The sequence below is a fragment of the Pyrus communis genome, chromosome 14 (assembly GCF_041283825.1).
Source record: "Pyrus communis isolate YQ-2024b chromosome 14, ASM4128382v1, whole genome shotgun sequence".
Classification (NCBI taxonomy): domain Eukaryota; kingdom Viridiplantae; phylum Streptophyta; class Magnoliopsida; order Rosales; family Rosaceae; genus Pyrus; species Pyrus communis.
Genome location: NC_142578.1, coordinates 2,764,829 through 2,788,616, shown reverse-complemented (window position 1 = coordinate 2,788,616; position 23,788 = coordinate 2,764,829). Strand labels below are relative to the sequence as shown.

General features: G+C 38.5%; 1 protein-coding gene and 1 pseudogene across 2 annotated transcripts; one reads left to right on the top strand and one right to left on the bottom strand.

Annotated features, from left to right (window-relative positions):
• Window positions 1-2,837: 2,837 nt before the first annotated feature.
• On the top strand, window positions 2,838-17,279 carry LOC137712391 (uncharacterized; annotated as a pseudogene). The gene is made up of 16 exons (XR_015955863.1): window positions 2,838-3,193; window positions 3,358-3,487; window positions 3,780-4,375; window positions 8,011-8,116; window positions 8,223-8,265; window positions 8,669-8,746; window positions 12,893-12,974; window positions 13,701-13,811; window positions 14,289-14,385; window positions 15,133-15,173; window positions 15,290-15,343; window positions 15,647-15,734; window positions 16,015-16,088; window positions 16,239-16,441; window positions 16,618-16,664; window positions 16,996-17,279. The product of XR_015955863.1 is annotated as an uncharacterized LOC137712391 (transcript).
• A 149-nt stretch (window positions 17,280-17,428) lies between these two features.
• LOC137713627 (galactoside 2-alpha-L-fucosyltransferase) lies at window positions 17,429-20,612 on the bottom strand. Its single transcript, XM_068452950.2, has 2 exons — window positions 20,080-20,612; window positions 17,429-19,034 (listed from the first exon to the last, which is right to left on the bottom strand). Exons 1-2 carry the CDS (start codon window positions 20,327-20,329, stop codon window positions 17,572-17,574), a joined length of 1,713 nt encoding a protein of 570 aa, XP_068309051.2. The 5' UTR covers window positions 20,330-20,612; the 3' UTR covers window positions 17,429-17,571.
• Between the last annotated feature and the right edge of the window lie 3,176 nt (window positions 20,613-23,788).

Genomic DNA, 23,788 nt, shown 5'->3' with positions numbered 1-23,788 from the left:
TTTGACGTAGACGTCTCGTTTTAGAATATCATAGATTAAATATTTTCCTTATAATTTTGGTACTTTAATTTTATTTCATTAGAAGTTTATTCACGTTAGCATTCCTTTTTTTCCTCCTATTTTTATGCATATCTTATTATGATGATTTAAGATTTTTTTTATTTTTTATTAAAATATTTATTTTAGTGAATTAAATAGAATGTAACAAAACCCGTTTTTAGGTACGTTTGGTTATATCATTACGTTTGATTATAATGATGCATTTAGTTACTTGGTACATTTGAATTTTTTGTCTAGTTCGCTTCTTGGTACATTTGAATTTTTGGTACGTTTGTGTTCAAAACATAAGTTTTATTACTTTTTGTCCTAATAACAAGGAATTGCTTTAATTATTATTTTTTATATAGAAAGGGTCGTTAACAATGTAAAGTTTAAATTACTTTAATTAATTATTTTTTTTTATAGAAAGAGTCATTAATCAACAAACAATGGACTTTTTGTTAATTCAAAATTATATGATTTATCGTTATTATTTAGCATTATCTACAATAATAAGGATTTATCTCCGATCAACTAAAAGTTGTTCTATAGACTTATCTACCAAAAAACAAGACTATCTAGAGCATTGTGTATGAATCAAACACATTTTTAAACATTCCAAAAAGATGAATATTCATTTTAATATAGTTTATAATTGGGTACGTTTTAATTCGGGGTTGCTACGTTTTCGTTTGACATTGTACGTTTTCATTTAATGTTGGTACGTTTCCATTTGGCGTGGGTGTACATTTAGATTTGAAAATTTCAAATTTTTAGACTTAAATATAGTTGAAATTATTTAAAATATATAACAGATATTTCAATGTAATTAATTTCAATTAATCTGAAGTAGTTCAAGTCTAAATATCTTAATTAAATGTTTCAAAAACTTAATCAAAAAATCAAAAAGCATAAATGTTTAGTCTACAAAAGTCTAAAATGAGGCATCTAATTCTAATTTTTTAATTTAATTTCAGTAATTTCACCTGAAAATATAAAATAAAGGAGTAATTAGGACCACCAAATTAAATAGAACCGCAAAGAATTAGGGTTTGATCGCTTGCCCTAGAAACCTCCCCGGCAACAAACACCACCGCCACTCCCTTTCAAATCCGGTAGTACCAATTCCTCTCTCTCTCTTTATCTCCCTCATAGTCGAGGAACAACGGGAAGAGAGTGGCAGGTGAAGCCCCGCCGAAGCCAATCAGCCCCCGCCCAAACCCGAACCATCATCTTCATCGTCGCCATCTTCTTCTTCTTCTTCCTCCGCTTGATCACCCAGTTTTTCTGCGACGGTGGTGTGTGTTGGAGGTTTGGTTGTAGACTTAACATTCGTGTCGTGTTTTCTGTGATCATGTCATTTTTGTGACATATTCGATATCTTAACATGTCGTGTTGTTTAACATCCATTAAAGTAAACAAGTAATATAACCCGACCCGAACTCGATCCGTTAATATTATTAGGTAATATGACCCGATCCAAACTCAACATGTATGCCATTTCAGGGGTAATGCTAAGAAGACTAAACTTTGTAAACTAAATGACATGGAAGTTGATGATTAGATTATTACTTAAGTGTTGATTAACATACTTATTTCTTATTGGTGACACATTATTTATATTGTAAATTTAGTCTATAAATTTAGTTTACCTAGTATTATCCACTATATCAACGCACTAATTTTAAGAGAATGGCCAAATTAATGTGTGGTAATCAATTTCAAGGACAAAATTCATCGATTTTGAAATTCAAAAAAATAAAATAATAAGAATTTAAATCAATTTCAGAGGTGTGATAAAAACCCAAACAAGAATAATATTACTGTAAACCTAATTAAACTCATTGCACATTCAATTCACTATATATCATTAGCCAAAAGGCTGATATCAAACTTTGGATCATCATAAATGACAAGGCATTGTTTTATAACTTGGCTATGGGATTTAGGGTTTATTTTCTCAATTAGTACGTTGTTCTTAGTTTCTTACAATATTACTGTAAACCTAATTAATATATCCATGCAATAATATTTTTGTTTGAGGAACACCAATTGGGTTTTGGTTTGACATGATGTAATTGGTGATCCCTTGTTTAGCTGATAATATATATATATATATATAAACTTTAACCCCTGAAAATATGGGAAAAGAAACTTCAAGGGTAATAAACGGTCTGATATGATGTCTAGCTGGAAGCGGGACACAAATTTTTACTTCTTGAACTGCATGTGTATAATGCTCATAAACAATCATAACGGCTCTAACTCTGCATGGTAAATATAGCAATCCAAATAGATCATGAACATCACGTGGGCGTTAAATAAAAAAAATGTTTTTTTAGCCAAAATGGTTCCTGAGATTTGCATAACTCATCATTTTGGTCTTTGAGATTTGAAATCAATAAAAGTAGTCCATGAGTTTGTCCACCATCAATTATTTTGGTCATTCCATGAAAAGTTATGTTAAATAAGGAACAAAATGACAAAAATACCCTCAATTTGACCAAATAATTTGACAAAAATTAAGAATATTTTTGTCATTTTAGCCTTATTTAATGAAAAATTTTCATGGAATGACCAAAATAATTGATGGTGGATAAACTCAGAGACTACTTCTATTGATTTCAAATCTCATGGACCAAAATGAGGAGTTATACAAATTTCAGAGACCATTTTGTCTAAAAAGTTAATAAAAAAATTAATAAAAATCCATTTGTGCCCGATATAAATAGTAACGCAATGTGAGGGTTCTAGGTCGTAGCAAAAATCCCAACACAAAATCTTACAGAAAAGGAAATCTAGTTGCTGGCTGCTACCACTCTAGTCTCTAGCTACGTACTACTCCTCATCGATCTTGTCATTAGAGGCATTAAGGCGCATGCCTTCACTTTTTAAGTCCAAACAACTTAAGTAATAATTAGAACTCAGCTAGCTAACTAGGCACCCATTGCCTTTCTGTTTTAATTAGCATCGCCATTTCCACCAAGATATAAATACTTAATCCGTCAAGCTAGAGAGATGGGAAAGTCTAGTGGCTATGCACCGGAGTCAGGTATAAAGAGAGGTCCATGGACTCCTGAAGAGGACAAAAGGCTTTTAGCTTACATTCAACTACACGGCCATCGAAGCTGGAGTTCCTTGCCCCAGAAAGCTGGTACGTTCTTATGGGTTGGGTTTAGGGATTGTGGTTATTGTGTTTGTACAGTCTGTAAAGGGTTAAGTTCTAATTTGCTATCTTCCATTTCTTTCATGTAGTTAATTAATATGCTGATTATAACCAACCCTAATTAACTTGGCCTTCTGTTTATATGCATACAGGTCTAAAAAGATGCGGGAAGAGCTGTAGGCTAAGGTGGAGAAACTACCTCAGACCTGATATTAAGAGGGGAAATTTCAGTTTGCACGAAGACCAAACCATCATTCAACTCCATGCACTTCTTGGCAACAGGTAATTAAAAGACATCACTAATATTTAGGGAATGCATGCATGTTGTTGTAGTACTTAATTTGTTAGTTTTGTTTTTGTTTTAGTCATTTGACTATCGTGATATCATTAAAACACACAAAACCGCGTTCTCCAGTGGAAGTAAGTCTTTTCATTGTATGTGAGGTGTTTCTATTGTATTAGAGAGTGTGAGCAAGTATGTCAGTTTTATATGTTCGAATAATTTCACTCTTATACTATTATACTTCCATGTGAGCTAATGGTAACTACATAAATATCGATGTGTAATCTGTAGGTGGTCGGCCATAGCTGCACACTTACCAAAGAGAACAGACAACGAGATCAAGAACTACTGGAACGCACATCTGAAGAAAAGGTTGGCCAAGATGGGATTTGACCCTGTAACCCACAAGTCCAAGGCTGCCATTCTTGCCTCTGCAAATGGCGACCCAAAAATGTTGTCAAATCTCAGCCACATTGCTCAGTGGGAAAGTGCCAGGCTTCAAGCCGAAGCCAGGTTCGTCAAAGAATCCTACCTACGTATGCCTGAATCTGCGCCGGCGGTGTCGCTTTTCGATGATTATCATCAGCTTGCTCCACCAATAGTTCCACAGTGCCTTGACATGCTAGAAGCATCCGCATGGGAAAGCCTAATATCCATGTCAAAGTCATCGTCAAGATCCGCTGCCCTAACCAATGATATAAACGGCCTGGATCATCATCATGTTCATGACCATGGTCTTAATATGAACGGCCAAGATTGTGGTCCTAATTTTCAGGTTCCAATATCTGATCAACAATTATCAAGCCTGATGGGATTTGATGAAGCAACGGCGCCATCAGCAGCCACTGGATCGATGAATATCAATGAACTTTTCGGTCAATATTGTGGTAACGAATGCAGTGAATTATTGGCGGTACTCCATCACAATATCGGTTTTGAATCCGAAGATGCTTGGACTAGTTTAGGAAAATTAATGTAACAATCAATGGTGGACTTTATGACGTGAACGAACACTAGTCAGATTATAACTTGACGGGGACTTGTCACTCAGCTTGTCACGCAGTATCAAATTCTACGATGTAGTTTTCTCATCAGACGAGGGGTTAATTAACAAACTTGACGGGACTTCTGATGGAATAATTCTCCACGCGCAGTACCATCTGCATGAAATAATAAAAACTAGCTGCTAAGGTAAGCGATGGTTTTATTAGGGTTTAAGAAGTAATATTATAAGTACTTTTTGGAGGATTTGTAGGTCATCCAATTAATGATGTAATAATATTGATCACCACTTTTATAATTGATGTGTCTCTTCTACTCTAGTTTAACTAATATTATTGACCAGCCTCTTACTGCCAAGAAAAAAAAGGGGAATGGAAAAGGAACATGAAAAGAAATATATAACAAAATACTTTGTTTGGATGCTTCTCTGAAAATAAGAATTTTGGACTATTTATGGGTAAACACTGCTATATTATGCTTTTCGTTAGTTCTTTTGGCTTTTGTTACAAGCATTTTCAAACATTCCCTTGATTTTTTCAAAAAATTTATGAATTCCATAATTATTTTCTTCTCTTCGTTTAGAAGCTAGAGTTGTATTGTACATCAACATATAATATATACGTAACACGAAAATTTCTACAACGAATATCAGAATAACATAATGAAATTAGGGTTACAATCTCAATGGGTATTCTTTTACAAGAATATTCTTCTGATTCGATCTCCAGTATTTGTGCTGATTCAAGGGTGATGCACACTTGATCTTGAATTGGACTTGAGGTTTCTTCAAGGGTCGTCAGGGCTTGATTTTGAACGAAACGGGACCATCTTCGATTTTAGTGTGGTTGAATTCGCACATGTATTTGTTGTGTTTGTTGATTCTTCGCTAGCTTGATGAAGAACACCGGTGTTTAGTTTAGCCAAAAAGCTTTATGGTTTCTCCAAAGGCTTGAACTTCCTTTGCTTCTCTCCCATCTCCTCTTTCTTGAAAATGAGCCCAATGTTTATAGGCAAGCAATTAAGTGTTAGTTTAGAATCCCCAATCCGAATCCCATAATTTGCGGGATTGATTTTCTGATTTGATTTACATTGAGCTAATTATTTAATTTAGCTCTTAATTAAACCAGCATCTTTAATTTAGACTAATTCATTTACTTTAGTCATTAAAATCAGAATTAGTAGCTTAGGAAATTAAACCATAATTGAGGGATTTGATCAAGTAGGGTTAATTTGCTCTTTTTTTTTTTTTTTACTTGATTTGATTTGTTTGACAGAGGTCTCAAATGTCGACATATGTCACTCTTGATGACTCGTTCGCCTTTGATGAGTCACATGCAATGCGTGCCATTTGGCAAGACCTAAGATGTGCACAACATAAGCCGTAGTGAGTCAAAATTTAATTTATTGGTGAACATTTATTTCACTAAAATTTCGATGTCTGCAATATAATATATTTTAAGTGGTTCAAACATCTGTGAAGTTTCATTATAATCTTAAGCCAGCATATCCAACCGTAAAATTTCAAAAATACATGCTATCCATTTGTCTATCGTAGAAGCCAAGCAAAGGCAACCCCAGCACATTAATATGGCGACGTGACAAAACTTGGTCATATCATCTATATGTATTTGTAGACCGTTAGCTATATATGAATTGGCCTATATATACTAGAATTCATAAACAAATTTAGGCTATGTAAAATAGCTGAACTGAAATCATATATCTTTATAGAATATTGCTCGTGGGATTTCGATCGACATATCACATCACATTTGTGGATATTTTCAAGCATTAATGTTGTCTTTCGTCCCAGATACATATGGACCATGCATGCATACATTTGAGCTGAGTACGTCGTTGATTATTTATTCAACATTATGTATATATGTCCCCCATGCATGCACAAAGATGGTGAACTGCTTTATTTGTTTAGTTAAGTTTTGCCTTGGCCTTCATAAGCTTCAACATTGAAGCCTCCACATTGATAAGGTACATACGTTATATATCTTCATGTAAATAGCCGTACGTAGGGTTCAACACCAAAAATACAATACCATAGGCCAGTATCCAAAAGTGTGTCGGCCTATTGCCATTTGTGATGTGTAAAATTAATTAGTTAGTCATAATTTCTCTTTCAATTGTCCTTCAATTGGATACATCAATGTCGACGCCGATGCTTAAACTTTTTCATTCGTTCCTTGAGGTTGTTGTCCGACTCTTTAATCTTTTGAGATACATAAAGTTTTTCCTCATGCTTGATCGATATAAAAATCTATGACTGTAACATATATCCAAACAGAACTTGCACAAGATAATTAAAGGTGGAAAAACATTTCAAATATGCAACTTATACTTAACCAAGCAGTGAACAAAATAAGTGTTCACAATCAGCAAGGAAAGGCACGTTACCTAGGAATACTTTGGCCATTCACAAATATAGAGAAAGGCGAAAGATTTCGGGTTAGGATATTAGGATTATAGTTATGTCGATGAGAGAGACGAAGAGTTGAAACTGCATTATAGTTATGAACGACGCAACATTAGACGGGGTAGGATTGTTAATATGAAAGTTTCATCATATGATATTGTTCATCCGCCTCTTATGTAAAAAAGGCTCTTTTGTGAAGCACGGGTAGAGTTTCTTTTGCTTTTTGCTATTTTGAACCCATAATTCATAAATTAAAAAAATAAATAAATAAATAAAAACTTCTTTCGTATTTCCCAAAAAAAAATAGTGCAATTTTAAAAAAAAAAAAAATCTGTTCTTAAAAAAATTTCAGCAATTCCTAACAAGCCGTAACTAATAAAGGTCCAACTCAGAAAAGAACATACATATGCCCAAATGGTTTGGTTTCAAGCCCAAAATGTATTAGAAAGGAATTAGATCCACTCCAGACCTTAGTGTTCGGAGTTTAAAGATCAATCTATATAGGTTGCTAATTGATGTGTAAAAGAAATTAAAGTTGTTGATTTGTGTGTGGTGGGCCAAAAAAATGAGTCAATAGAGACCGTTGGATTCAATTTGTGCGGCCCAGATTAGTTCATCCTTAGGCTCTTGTCTGTCCGGAGGGGATCCAATTCCTATTACAAACGTTCCAAACGCACACGTGCAAGTTTCCTTAACCCGATCGCTCTTCACCAATGCGCGCGCGTTTTGATGGCGCCAAAATATTTTCGCAGACGGCAGTCTCGTCGTCACTCTCTTCTCTGCAACGCGGACGAGAAATTATCCGGTGCGGTTGAGCACCATGGCAAAACCTGCGTCTTCGGACGCCACGAGAGGATCGTCGACGGTCTGTGATCAAAGCCTACTCCTTGCCTCTGATTCTCTTCGTTGCCGCCATGTTCTTCCAGCTCTTCGTTGTTCCCAAATCCTTTCCTCCCTCTCACTACGACAGTACCTCTCTCTCTCTCTCTCTCTCTCTCTCTCTCTCTCTCTCTCTCTCTGTGTATATACACACATATATGTATGAATGTGGATTTTGAACTGTTGCTTTGTTGACTGACTGAATTGTTGCAGTTCTTGGTATAAGGAGCTATAGCTCCATTGAAGAAGTGAAAAGAGGCGTACGACAATATTTCTTCAGTCTGGTATGTCGTTTTAATGATTGGAATTGCGCAATTTGGTTAGTTTTGAATCTTTTGATAGTTTCCGGAAGAAGAAGGCTGCTCTGTGTGTCAAAGTTTTAAAAAGCACACTCTGTAATGCTTCAAATTTTCATGCTTTTTCAGGAGTTCAGACGGGCAGGCTTTGGATACTTCCGATTTTATCAAGGTCAGCGAATTCTGTGGGTTCTCCGCGGGACGGAGTTTTATTGTTCCACGTAGATGGAAAACTTAATGTAGCCTGATTTGTCAAATATGCGATCAGATGATAACATTATACGGCTTTACCAAAGAAATGAGAGGAAATAGATTGAATTGGGCAGTTCTTATTACTAACATTTTGAATACATTACGCGAAAATGGTCGTTATGTATATAGAATACAATTATAAGGAACTGATGGCACGGAAAAGCACATTTTTTTTCTTTTCAAAGCATGTGTTTTTTGTTCACTATTTTCGAATATAAGTAGTATGATAACTTCTGTGTCAATGCTTTTAGAATGTGTAGCTTTCAAAGTCAGTATTTCGTTGATACTATTGATCTAAGTATGGCGTTGGGATGTAAGTGCAGATTGAGTATGCTTATGAGTTGCTGACAAATCCTGTGTGGAAAAGAAACTATGACATATTTGGCATTGATGAGCAAATAGTGAGTTCTTACTCCCATTCCAAGCCTTACAACAGTGCGATATGTTGAATAAGAAGAGTATCCAAGATAACTCTAATGATCCCAAGAAGAAGAAAATAGAGCACACTCTTAAAGAAAGCTCACAAAACAAACTAATTAGCAAAGCTTTTCTTATTTAGCTCTAGGCTTTGTTTCTCCTTGGATGATATACAATGCTTGAGGACTTGAGTATTTATAGCAAACCAAATGAAAGCTACACCACACACTTACTTCACCTACAACATCCACCTACTTCACCTACAATTGACATTGATTCTCAACACTCCCCCTCAATGTCAGCTCTCATTCTTTGCACTGTGCTGAGCAGACAACGAAAATTTTCGAGCTTGCCTGTACTTAAACTTTTTGTGAACAAGTCCGCAACTTGATCATTCGTCTTGACCTGTCTCATCTCAATCTCTTCTTGTAGAACCTTTTCTCTGATAAAGTGGTAATGCACTTCCACATGTTTAGTTCTTGCATGAAAGACTGGATTTTCCGCCAAGCGAATTGCCGATTGGTTATCACAGTACAATGGTACTGGATAATCTACTGGTTGATGTAGATCACTCATCAACTGTACCAGCCATGCATTCTCTTGAGCTGCCATTGCTGCTGCTCTATACTCTGCTTCTGTGGTTGACAAAGATACCGTTGGCTGTCTCTTGCTACACCAAGAGATGGTTCCAGAACCAAGCTTAAACACATACCCAGTTGTTGATCTCCTGGTGTCATGATCTCCCGCATAGTCAGCATCACAGTAACCAACTAACTTGCAGTCTTCACCTTTCTTGTACAAAAGACCACAGTCAATTGTACTCTTCACATATCTCAGTATTCCTCGAACTGCTTCCAAGTGAGGCTTCTTTGGATTTTGCATGTACCGACTCATCACACCAACTGCATAAGAAATGTCAGGTCGAGTCAAGGTTAAGTAGATCAGACTACCTACCAATTGTCGATACGTCGTCGTATCTTCCAAATCTTTTCCTTCATGTGCACTCATTTTGACATTTGGCTTCATCGGCATAGAGATCAGCTTGCATTCGAGCATTCCGAACCTCTTCAATAAATCTTTGGAATACTTCTGTTGACAGAGAAATATTCCTTCTTGTGTGCGATCAACCTCTAGACCAAGGAAATGCTTGAGTTGACCAAGTTCCTTCATCTGGAAACGGACTGATAAATTCTCCTTCGTCTGAAGAATTTCTGCCTCATCATCACCAGTTATGATCAAGTCATCCACATACACTAGCACGATAGCTAGCTTTCCTTCATTGGTTTTGACAAACAAGCTGGAATCTGCAGGTGTTACTGAATAACCACTTTGTGTTAGAAATTCAGCAATCTTACCATACCACGCCCTGGGTGCTTGTTTCAATCCGTAGAGTGCTTTCCGCAGTTTACACACATATTCAGGATGATCTTGGTTCTGAAATCCCATTGGTTGGATCATGTAGATCTCCCGATCCAGCTCTCCATGAAGAAAACATTCTTCACATCCATCTGCCACAGATTCCAGTCTTTGTTGGCTGCAAGTGCAAGTAAGACTCGTACTGTTGTAAGCTTCGCCGCTGGACTAAACGTTTCATCATAGTCTAGTCCGTACTTTTGAGAGAAACCACGAGCTACCAATCGTGCCTTGTACCTCTCGATTGACCCATCTGGACGACGCTTTATCTTGTAAACCCACTTGCAGGATATGGGTTTCACATCTCTTGACTTTGGCACGAGATCCCAAGTTTGATTTTGCTGAAGTGCATCAAGCTCTTCTTTCATAGCTGTCATCCATTCAGAACTCTGCGATGCTTCTTCGAACGTCTCAGGTTCTGTTGCAGTTGTTTCTTCAATTATGGCTGCATTGGCGTATTTGGGATTTGGCCTTCGTGTTCTGTTGACCTTCGGAGTTGAGATTGTGGAGTTGATTCTTCCGTTTCACTCGGCCCACCTTCTTCGTTTGGTTGTTGATACACGCCAGTTTGCCAAGGACTCTTAGGTACTTCTTGCTCGACATCGTCTCCAGCAAGCAAATCTTCAGGCTCATCTGGACTTGATTGGATTTGGGCAGCTTGGTCTCCCAGTTTCCCTTGCAATGTATCTTCTAAATCTTTTGGGTCGGGCAACGCCTCATTTTCTGAGCACCAGCAAGATGATGCTTCTGCATCCCATTCTTCCTCCAGGGCTAGAGACGCAATGACGTCCCAATCATCTTCACTTTTCTTCTCTAAGTTGGCGACGTTACTTTCTGCAGGCCTTTTGAACCAGCAATCCTTCGCCATGTGGCCATTCTTTCCACAATTGTAACACTTGCCCTCAAGTCTTTTATTATTCTGGGACTGACCACGGTTGCCGTGATACTTCGGAACTCCCCCTGGCCGAGAACTCCCTCCTCCTTGATGACCTTTTTCCTTGTCACCATTTCTTTTAGATCCACCACCAGCACGCTGCTTAAAGCTGACTTTACTTGTGGTGTAGAGTGCTTCCTCCTCACCTTTTAACGAAACCCCTCCCATTTGCTTTGCCAAAGCTTCTTGATCGGCAAGCAAATTCTCGAACTTAACAAGTGATGGTTGTGTCGGCCATCCTTGTATAGCGGCAATGAACCCTCGATATTCGGGTCTTAAACCATGGATAATTATTCTCTTCATCCTGGTTTCCCCAATAGGAGCTGTTGGATCTAATTCTGAAATTTCGCGGCATATCGACTTCACCTTGTGAAAATACTGGGCAATCGTCATGTCGCGTTGTACCATCGATAGCAGCTCATTCTCGAGAAGTTGCAATTTTGTATCGTTCCTCTTCGAAAAGAGTGTAACAAAAGTGTCCCATGCTTCCTTTGGCGTTTTAGCATCCCGAATGTGCTCCAACATTTCTTCTTCTATTGTGGTCTTTAAGGCAAACATTGATTTGCCTGCTTTAATTTTCCACTTCCGCAAGACGCCGTTAGCATCTTCCTCTGCCGGTTGTGTAACTTCACTACCACCGACAACCTCCCACAAGTCTTAACCTTGAAGGTAAGACTCTATACACGTTGCCCACGTGTTATAGTTTTGGTTGTTGAGCTTCTTGATTCCTCCAACAACTTGAAGATCACCCATCGTATCGGCAAGACTTTGACTACACCGAACAAGCTTGAGTGACTACCGTGCAGAGTAATACACTACTCTCGACACAAAGAAGCTCCCTCTCAAGGTTTGTGATAACCCCAGCAATAATCTCAAGAAATTTTTTCTAATGTGGAAGATCAGTCAAAACTGCAACCACAGAGCATACTCGGAATTTCAAGAGACTTTACAACCAATGCTCTACCAAGAACGATCCCTGACCGACTTGGCTCTGATACCAATTGTTGAATAAGAAGAGTATCCAAGATAACTCTAATGATCCCAAGAAGAAGAAAATAGAGCACACTCTTAAAGAAAGCTCACAAAACAAACTAATTGGCAAAGCTTTTCTTATTTAGCTCTAGGCTTTGTTTCTCCTTGGATGATATACAATGCTTGAGGACTTGGGTATTTATAGCAAACCAAATGAAAGCTACACCACACACTTACTTCACCTACAACATCCACCTACTTCACCTACAATTGACATTGATTCTCAACAACACTTCACGAGATGTGGTGTTTGATGAAGCATCTTCTTGGTGGTCCTCAGAGAAGGAGGTGCTACCAGACTCCAGAGAATTTGGAGAAAAGCTGCAACAGAAGATGGGGGAGCATACTATCCAACTCCAACCAAGTTCAGATGAATCAGGAGATCCAAATGGTAGTATGATAACTTCTGTGTCAATGCTTTTAGAATGTGTAGCTTTCAAAGTCAGTATTTCGTTGATACTATTGATCTAAGTATGGCGTTGGGATGTAAGTGCAGATTGAGTATGCTTATGAGTTGCTGACAAATCCTGTGTGGAAAAGAAACTATGACATATTTGGCATTGATGAGCAAATAGTGAGTTCTTACTCCCATTCCAAGCCTTACAACAGTGCGATATAAAGGAGAAAGCTTTTCAAATATAGACCTTCCTTTGCTAGAGTCTGTTGCTTCTGGTTGGAACTGAACCTCTTAATCATGTTAAAATTTCAGTTACATAACATTTTTTTTTTGTTCTTATAACATTTGTTAAAGGATAGTATTTTCTTTTTATTAGAAACTGAAGACCATGATGGTACAGTCATGACCTCCAAGGATTTTCAGACTATGTTCGAGGGTAACAAACCAAGGCTGATTCAGGTAAAGCCATGTTATTAACGACGCCTTGCATGGCATGGCAATTATATCCGGCATATGCTTATATCTTCTCTTTGGTTTCCATCCCCTTCCATTAGATTTTCACTTTAAATTAACGAGGGATATGCGTAACACAACAGACTAACATAGTTTGATATAAAGATCTAGTCAACACATAACTAGAATGTGCATACATGTTCTGTCATAGATAGCCTTATATTTTCTTGTCATATTTTGTCATCAATAAAACTTCTTGCTTTTCCTTTTAAAAGTATACTGAATCCATGCTTGTTGGATTTTGGACCAGTTGTGTTCATTTGGAAGAAAAAGCTGCGATCAATTTTCCGATGTGTAGAAGTAAATTGATACGTTTTCAGTTTGGAGAACCTGGTTTAAGATTCTTTACCTGTATTTGAAATGGTTTCTTGAAGGGTGAATTCATGTTTAGTGTTGAATCCATGCACTCAACAGAGTGGAGACCTTCTTTTATCAATTGATTAGTTGGTTTTGTCTACTTAAGTTCCTTAACCATTCAGTTTGACTGGGAAAATTGTTCCCTGCATTATAATAGTCACAAGTTTACAACCCATTTTTTCCCTTCTTTTCTTTGTTTCCCTCTTTAGATTCCAATTTTGACTCAGATATTATTTTTATGTATGATAATTTTTGTTTGAGAATATGATCTTTTTGTTTTGTTACCCTCTAGCTGCTTATTTGGATGGTGTGGCAAATACTGGTATGTTGGAACTTGGAGAGCTTCAGCTAGCTACACATTTTGCTGAGAGAAAACCAACTGGGCAACCTTTCTTCAGGAATGGTAAGTGGTTTGATAAATGATCAATATTGCATGCTGTTATTTGCCAAAGTTTCCGTTCTTACTTAATTGGAGGTCTTGGAATTTGTGAATTTTAACTGAAACTGCTCGAAAATATGCATATTTTGATAAACAAATGGCTGGTGATAGATGAAATTAGGGGCATGGTAGATTTTAGAAATAAGATCTTGAAACTCAAGGGATATTCATTACATATAATACTGCATGTTTTATTCCTGGGCATTGTATCTGTTGTGCCAACTGGTGTCAGGATTATGGGGCTGCAGAAATACTAAGCAATCGTAAATTTGACCATGAATTCTTTGGGCGGAAACTCTCTCTTGATGAAGTCTTTTCATTTTCTTTTGTTTCATGTTTCTAACTGCATATCGGTCTCTAACAGGCCTTCCTTCTCTTGTTACATGTCATGTTTCTTTCATTAGTTATGGAATGGCATCTTGGTCTGATCTTTTGTCTCAGGTATGAAGGAGAGCTCTCAGTTGATTCGGTCACAGATTGGTTTGCAACAACCGTACTTGGTTTGCCTCGTATTCTTTACTACTCAAAGAAGACACTGGTAATTCTATGAGAAACTTTCTTTCCTTCTCCTCTCTAACTTTAGATTAAATACAACTTTGTTCGAAAGATAACTCAAGGTTGATCCAGTATAAGGTTATCCAATGATTCCAATCTGGTTTCTCATCTCATTTTACTTTTGCTTAGCTGATTTACGTGTGTTATTAATTCACCTTTCCATTTTTTGCTTTTCTGCTCTTTATTTTCTGTCACCTTTTAACATACCCGAAAATGATATGAATCCATACTTCAATTTTCAGGGGCAAAAGTTTCTAGCAAAGTTAGTCTTCACAAGGTACTTGCAGATTCAATATTTTGCTAATGCATTTTAATTGATCAACGTATAAATAGATGCCTTCGCAACATGCTGCTATCTATTGTTAATAGGTTGGATAATGGTTTTGTTCTTCTGGTTCACTGGTAAAAGTCATTTTCTTCTAAAAAAACAGGGGTGCGTGCTGCTCCACTCATACGCCAAACTGCTAAAAATTATTGCACTCATGCTTCTTTCGCATTCGTGCTATGGTAAGAAGAGGAATCGTCCTTTTGGTTTAATTTGTGTGTGGCTATCCTAACATTAATCTTCTTGAAAGAGTACAGTTCTCCAGATTTTCAAAATATCATGTGAATTGAGTCTAAAATAACACAAACACTACTATTGTGAGTTCAAACTTGAACTATTACTATAAATTGGGTACCGAAAATTATTCATCTTTGATTTCATAGGAACTTTTATGCTTTCCAACAGGTTTGAGGTGGATTCTGCACCTGCTATATTGATTTTGAAAGGTCCTGGTGTCAAACCTGTTGTGTACAACGGCACGTTACTCTCTTAACCCTTTATAACGATTTGTTAAACTTGTGTGCTTCATGTGATCACCAAAGCTGTATGTTTTGACTTGCAGGATCTTTTAACTACTCACGGTTCTTAAATATTATGGAGCAAAATAAACAACAAGGTACTGTTGTCTTCTCGCGCCGTTCTTCATCTAATATGAAAGAGTGCATTACAAAGCTTAGATAGGTTTGGCAGTTGACCTTAACCTACTGGCAATATACCTGGACTCTCAAATAAATAGTTCAGACCATACATTATATTCTCCAAGCTACTTTGGATTCCCTATTCAGTTACTAAGTTGATCTACATAACAAAAATTAATGCATCAAATTTGCTGGCGGTAGTGAATTGTACTTTTGAACTTTTTGTAGTAATCTGCAGTAAGACTAATTAACTCCCATTTACTTCTCATATGTTCTTTCAGAGCTACCTCAGTTGAGGAGTTCAACATCCATGTAGTTGGGTTGTGATGCTCGAGGCTATTCTCGTGCTGGATATGATACTGTTACTTGGTACTGTTTGTAGCAGGGAGGCATAGCCCAGAACTCAGTAATATGCGTGGAGTAAGTGTGTTTCATATCATTTTATTCCACAATATTGCTCTAATTTTTGGTTCGCGTCGAGTATTTAGAGTTGGTTCAGTTGTCGGATGTAGATCAAGAATTTATGTCATAGAAGTTACTTGGGTGATGATGTTAATTAGCTAATGAGTTTTCTATGCAATCTAACATTCATAATTTTCAAAACTTAGTAATTGGTGCGAATGACATAAGTTTGATAGACCATTCGCAGGGTTGAAGAGAAGCTGTCAAACGAAGTCGAGACAAGGTCAGCTGATGAAGAGCAATCTATAGCACCAGCAGCAGGTGCGCTTAAAAGCAAACGACTGCCATTTGCTTGGCTTGACGGAGAAGCCCAAAAGGTGAACCTTTGTGTGTTGTTCGTGTTTTTAACTGTTAGTTCATTAAGCGCGGTCTTGAAACTTATGTCTGACTAATGATTTAATTTTTGTTCAGAAATTTTGCAAACTTGTGGAGAAAGGACAGATATGATTGATGTTCCTCAGTTATTTATTGTACGCTATAAGAGGAATGTGACAGAAGAGGGTGAGAAGCCCGGGAAAAAGCCGAAAACCATATGGGATGCACTGCAAGACCAGGAACTAGATCCTGCATCGCAGCTTTTGGCAAAGTACAATGGTTCAGATGATACTCGGGAGGTATCTAACTATATGTTTGGATTCTTGATGTCGCATAATACTTACAATCAATGCCTCAGACGTCACATAATACAAATTTTCTCTAAGTTGGTGGCCTCGTCTCATACGAGCAGTTTCATAAACTACTCTTTTGTCAAGAGCTTTACTTTAAATTTCAATTTTTGTTTCCATTGCAGAGAACAAGAACTCCTCATTTGGTTCCCGAGGATTCAGAGCCAATGTGGTCAGCAGGTGTCCAAAGAATTCCTTCAACAAACATGATCATTCAGAGCATCCGTGGAATTTTACGCAGAATCTATGGTCGCATTGGAGATCCAAGGGTTGGTCCAATGTTGCTTCTAGCAGCATTGATGTCTTTCGGTACCATCTGGCTTCGGAGGAGTCAAGCAACTCCAGTGTCAAGTCAACCAAATCAGCCAAATTCCACGGCGAACATTGAGAGCAAGAAAATAAAAGACCAACTTAGTACGTTAGTACACTTCAACTCATGTTTTTTCATCTTTTCCTCCCCCGTCTTGATCATTCCGATGACATGTCTAATCTCCGTCTTACAGGACAAAAGTAGACGAAGGAGAGACCGGGCTAGAAACGTGCTTAATGAAGACCTACCCCCTTCCATCACCGATATGGAACCAAGAGATTCTTATGAAATGCTACAGTCAGGTTCCAATTCCGAGCAGTGGAGATGCTGCTAGCTTTCCGAAGGTTTTGAAGTAGAAACCAGATACCTGCTGCTGTTGCAGAGATCAGGTGCGAGCACATTCGTTGAAGGCATGAACATCTCCGAGATATCCTCAAACTGGAGATGGAAGCCTTGTGGTCGAATTTCGCAACTAATTTTGAGAAAAAATGTTTGCTTTTTTGTAAAGCAGAATCCAAATTTCTGTGTATGTTTCAACTAAGCATGCAATTATCTTTTAATAGACTATTGTTTTACGTATTTGCCACGATAACCCATGAATGCTATATTAGACATTGAACTCATCATTTACGAGAATCGAACATATTTCACTCTTCCGTTATACTCAACGATTTTTGTTTACATGGAATAACATTCGTGTACCTGAAAATTTCAATGTTATTCATGATCAAACAGTTATAACAACAGACAAATAACACAAGCTACAACCCTAGAACTCATCGTAACGATCAACCAACTTAAGACCCCAGCTCATATCCTCACAGTGCCTCACATGAGGAACCAATGCACCTGTGTCGATTCCTGTCTTGGCCTTGCAATCGTAGAAGGGAGGTGCGTGGAAGCAAGGCTCCATTGACATTGCTCGTCGACAAGGAGGATTGGGTGCTGTTCTGTTCTCAGGTTTGTAGAGTATCCACGGTGTCAGCCCCCCAAGACTCTGCGCGACATACCCAAATGTTGACCATGAGCTTGTGACCAACGCATCTGTCAAGCTTAGTAGATACATTTCGGCCCATGCCTTGCGGTTGTGTGTATGCTTCTCAGTTTGTTGATACTCCTCATGACTCGGCTGGAAAATGCCAACCACCTCCCCTGTCACAGTAGGATGCTCCCAGTACATGTCTCTTAGCTTCTCAGAGTAACCAGAGCTTAAAGATGTCATCAGCACAGCTTTAGACTTTGGGGTTCCTGATGGACTGATGATGAAATCCTGCCGGTTGAGTTCAGGTAGCAGCTTCTCCTTCAATGCACAGGATAGGATCTGATCAAACACGTGTTCAAAGGGGCCAATCCCAGTATCAAAGACTCTGATCTGGATGCCTATTCTTTCATCTGCTTTTGCTAAATAAGCTTGATAGTATCTAGTAATCAATCCCCATACGACATTTGTGGGGTGGAACAGGTATTGACCCAAAAAATGGAAAGCGGTTTCCTTCCTTGGGAAGAGTTTATGTAGTTCCTGCTCGAAAGATGGGATCAAGAAAAGAGACGGGACAAAATAGTTATCTGTTTTCATGATCAACCACGGTATCCTTTCAAGGAAAGCCTGATCTTGATTGCAGAAGAAAAGTTTATCTTGATCATCGTAATCATGAGCTAGATGGAGATACACAAAAGATGGCCTCACCGAATCATCTGAATTTGTAAAGTTACTAGTCTTCAGCATCTTCCCATAACAGTGAGGAGATTTCTGATCCAAGCTGTTGAACTGATCCTTAAGGGGGAAATCCGTGGGAAGAAACCATGAGACTTCTGGAAACGGTTCACAGAAGAGGTCAACCATGTCAACTCCAGGGTCCACTAGTAGAACCCGGTTTGTCAGGAGAGCATAAAGAAACGCTGAAGCTAGGGTTAGTATCCTATTCCCTAATCCACTAAAGGAAATCCATACCACATAGTTACAATCCAAGGAGCTTGTGCCATGGCCAGACTTGAGTTGTTCCAGGGTTTTGTTGTAGGCTTTGGTGTAAGGTCCACAACGTTTATGCAGAGCTTCATAGCTTCGTAACTTGGATATAAGGTAAGAAGAAGGTCTGTAAGGCAGTTCTTTACGATATGAAGCTGACTGGTACCTGCTGACACAATATCCTTCATCAAATCCATCAGCGAGAAGGCCTCCAAGCAATTTATCCTCTGGCACCTCAATAGACTGAGAAAACTGATCTTCTAAACCTACGGATGGCAAAAGGAAAAAGAACGAAACAATTCTTAGAACCTATGAATATTCGAACAACATACAGAGAGCTTTATCACCATCATGGTTGCATCATATAACTCACAAGTAGTCAGACCAGGATCTTTACATGAATAGGATACTTGAAAGCAAAAGAAAACAATTGGAACACAAGAGATCAAAAACAAAGAAATGTGGTAACACACACAAAAAGAATATTTGGTTATAAACAAAATAGTCGGAAATGGAAACAAACAGACAACTAAACAACCTAGTTGAAAATGGGAAATAGCAGTTGGTCGTAATTAAGCGTGCTAAGTTGGCTTTCACCAACTTGGATAATTCAAAGATCTGAATAGAGCAAATCAGCCACGAGAACACTAATATAATGACCCGAAAACAAAAAATAAAACAACGCGAGACTTCACAAAGAAGAGACTAGAGAAAACCAGCCAATGAAGCTGATGAAGCGCAGGACTTGATCCAAGCTAGAGGCACTAGGACAACAAAATGCCAAGCAGTTGAAAAAGGACAAAACTTTAGCCCAACTCGAACTAGTAAAATTGTTCAGCATATCAGATCAAGTAGTTCCAAGTTCACCTTGCTCCCCAACCTACCAGAATATATGGGTCTGTTTGTAAGTTCCTTTAAAATAACCGAATTCGCTTTCTGATCACCAAAATCGCTTTTGACCATGTTCGGCAGGAAAAGTTAGAAGTTCTTTTTCAAGATTCAGGAAGCGCGTGCATTGTTATGAAAAGTTATGATGTGTTTCTAATAGATTATAAAAGTGCTTTTTAAAGAAGCATTTCCAAACGAGAACAGCAATGCAGCTGAACCAAAAAGCTTTAGAAATGTCAATCTGATAGCTCTTCTTTCAGCATACGATCCAATAAACGAAATCTCAAATCCAGTCGAAACAAAGACAAAAACTTGGTGCAAAAATCACAGTGAAACAGCAGAATTACTTCGCAGTAAAACCCATAAGCCAAAGTTAACCAAAACCCACTAGATAATATTAAAATTTGAGCTCAAATCTGTTACCTTTTCTGGCTTCCACTTCAAGAACTGCAGCTTTTGAAGTTTCGAAAACAGCATCCGAAGGCGGGTCTCTGAGAACCACATTCACTGAGAACAACACCGAAAACAGAATCAAGGCAGCCACAAAGATCCCCATCACCTTCATCGAACCCGACGCAGATTTCCTATCCGGCTCCCTCAGAGTACTACGGGTATCCAAATCCAAATGCTTCGACAAATCATCAGCATCAAGGTTTTGCTTGAACCTCTTCATTTTCTGAAAAACTTCATCTGGGTACTGCGGTGACCCGGATCAGGGTTGGCTTCGAGGAAATGGTATTCTGATCTGGGTCTATTTGGATCGATGTGCGTGGGTCGGGTCGTAGAAGTGTTTTTCCAGTGACTGGTATCGGACTTTGGACTGTCAAGGTGAAGTTTAAGGTTTTTGGGGCGAAGAAGAAGAAGCAGCCGTGGATGGGATACAGTGTAGCCGGTATTGTGTGAGATTTTGTGCAATCGTACAGCTGGCCAATAGTGGCAGGCACGTTACTTCTAATTTGTCGGTGCTTGCACCATTGACCTGGGCTTTTATATATTAAATTAAGAGGGCGTGTATTCAATTAAGATTTTGAATGGTTTTAATTCTTTTAATGAATTTAGGAGTATTCAATCATGATTTTAAGTTATTATCTGAAATTCAAAGTGTATTCAATTAGAATTTTAGGATAGTTTATTAAAATCCTTAGAAATTCGGATGTATTCAATTAAGATTTTAAAGAAGTTTATAACATTCCAGGTGTATTCAATTAGAAATTGATTTTAAAGAATTTGAGAGAGTTGAGGAATTAGAGGGATTTGGAGAGATTTTGTAGTATATTTTAAGCATCCACATGTCACATCCCGGCCCAGGCGGCACCACTTCCCGAGCCCGTTCCACCACCATAACACGATATTGTCCGCTTTGGGCCCCGACCACGCCCTCACGGTTTTGTTTCTGGGAACTCACACGAGAACTTTCCCGATGGGTCACCCATCCTGGGAATGCTCTCGCGCGCTACTCGCTTAACTTCGGAGTTCCCATGGAACCCGAAGCCAGTGAGCTCCCAAAAGACCTCGTACTAGGTAGGGATGAGAATATACATATAAGGATCACTCCCCTGGGCGATGTGGGATGTCACAATCCACCCCCTTTAGGGGCCCGACGTCCTCGTCGGCACACCACGGCCAGGGTTAGGCTATGATACCAAATTGTCACATCCCGGCCCGGGGCGGACCACTTCTCGGGCCCGCTCCACCACCGTAGCACGATATTGTTCGCTTTGGGCCCTGACCACGCCCTCACGGTTTTGTTTTTGGGAACTCACGAGCAATTTCCCAGTGGGTCACCCATCATGAGATTGCTCCAGCCTCCTTCTCGCTTAACTTCGAAGTTCCGATGGAACCCGAAGCCAGTGAGCTCCCAAAAAGCCTCGTGCTAGGTAGGGATGAGAATATACATATAAGGATCACTCCCCTGGACGATGTGGGATGTCACAATCCACCCCCCTTAGGGGCCCGACGTCCTCGTCGGCATACCACGGCCAGGGTTAGGCTCTGATACCAAATTGTCACATCCCGGCCCGAGCGGCACCACTTCCCGGGCCCGCTCCACCACCATAGCACGATATTGTCCACTTTGGGCCCCGACCACACCCTCACGGTTTTGTTTCTGGGAACTCACACGAGAACTTTCCCGATGGGTCACCCATCCTGGGAATGCTCTCGCGCGCTACTCGCTTAACTTCGGAGTTCCCATGAAACCTGAAGTCAGTGAGCTCCCAAAAGGCTTCGTGCTAGGTAGGGATGAGAATATACATATAAGGATCACTCCCCTAGGGCGATGTGGGATGTCACACCACAAATCTCACCTCTCCCCATGAGATTTCGAGGGAATTGAATCAAAATTTTGTATGAAATCTCTACAAATTAATTAATGGATTTATAAATCCGTTAAAGTCTCTCAAATTCTTAATTGAATACACCCCCACTAAACCTACGGAAAATACTACGCATAAATTTTAAATTAAATGAATAAGAAATAATTATGTTAATTAATATTTAATTAATAATTTAATCATCAATAATTATATCATTTGGTTTACAAAATTTGGTCGACCTAATATTACGCTAAATCTACACACCCTTTTTATCCATCACACACATCGCTCGCTGTCGGATCTAATTATTGAAGATGATTAAACAACAAAATTTTTTTAAAAAAAGTGTGAAAGGTAAAAAGAGATGTATGAATAGCAACATCCTATATTTAATGTCCCAACATTTTATCAATTTTTTTAATAGAAAAACAAAAAAATGATTGCACGAAGGATAATTCTATTCGTAACAACTCATCCTAGAATTTACGGAACGGAAGGTCATTTTCGTAATTTCACTTTAGTTGGGGTACTTATTTTAATTTGTTGTCCTTATGGGTTTTATTTGGTGTTCGAGGAATATCAGGGTCGGGCATGTCAATTTGGTATCAGAGCCTAGTTTGTTCAGAGCATACTAAGGATCTTCTATCACTGTAGTAATGTGTCGGTCATGACATCATTTGGATGTCACGACTTCCGGATTTGTTGTCTTTCGGTACAGTTGTGCAACCCTTATACTGCATGAATAGTCACATCTTATTGAAGAAGAAGAAAATTCATGTTAGGATTGTGCCTCATCGGTGACGAAATGGATTGCTGGACGACTTTCAACATCAAACCGATACTTTGCAATGTGCATTCCCTAGTTGTTGCAGGCAGAGTCAATGTTTACATTGAAGTGACGCGATTTAGAAAATCTTAGTTAGATGAAGTATGTTAAGACCAGCTGAAAATATTATTTCTCATACATCCTAACATGACTTCGTCACCTTCGAGTGTCAATCAGCACGTGTCTAACCTGGTGTTTGGGGAATATCGGGGTCAGGTGTTTCACTATTAACACCCAACAATCTTATGAAGGCACCCCACACCTTAATTTTTTTCACTTAAATTTCCTCCTTTACCCCTATTTAATTTAAGTTAGTAGACAAAGAGAAAACGCAGCCACTTAACTATTCCTTGATGGCAGCCACACCCCATGTAAACAGAGGCAAAAAAGGCCAACTAGTCATAATTTCTCATCACGATAGCACAACTCTCTCTCTCTCTCTATTGCATTTGCATCTAATACTCTAGAAGAAATGCCTTGCTTTTTTTTTTTTTTTTTAATTTTATTTTATGTTCTTTTGAGAGTGAGAGACAAAGAGGAGCCACGAAGGGGTAGCCTGTGCGGGACGACGACTTCGACAACGAAGGTGATAAAGGTAAAGGAGTATCCGGGTTGGTGAGTCGAAGTGTTGGATTGTAACCAAAGAACTGGGAGTTTTCGGCCGATGTTTATGGAGGTAATCAGATATACTTGGCTGTCAAATTCGGGCTGCCAAGTGTGCTTTTTGTTAAACGAAATAGTCGACTCCATAAAGTCCTTTACATTACACGGCGCTATTCAGGAGGATTTTTAGACCATTTCAAATTTATTCAACTGGGTTATTATGCTGATCACATCTCTCATGTTTAACACAAGATTCTGCTTCAAGCATACTACATAAGCAACATAAATTTAAAAAAAAGCCCCGAGCCTAAAGCATTTTCCTCTATGGAGCATATTTTTCCTTTTGATGTTTTAAGTACTCAATCTTGTGTACTTTTGACTACTTAAT

Excerpts from the sequence above, each read along its gene's own strand:
- LOC137713627 (XM_068452950.2), bottom strand. The coding sequence starts at position 20,329 with ATGAAGAGGTTCAAGCAAAACCTTGATGCTGATGATTTGTCGAAGCAT. Across the intron at positions 19,035-20,079 it reads TGAAGTGGAAGCCAGAAAAG|GTTTAGAAGATCAGTTTTCT; the intron begins GTAACAGATTTG and ends TGCCATCCGTAG.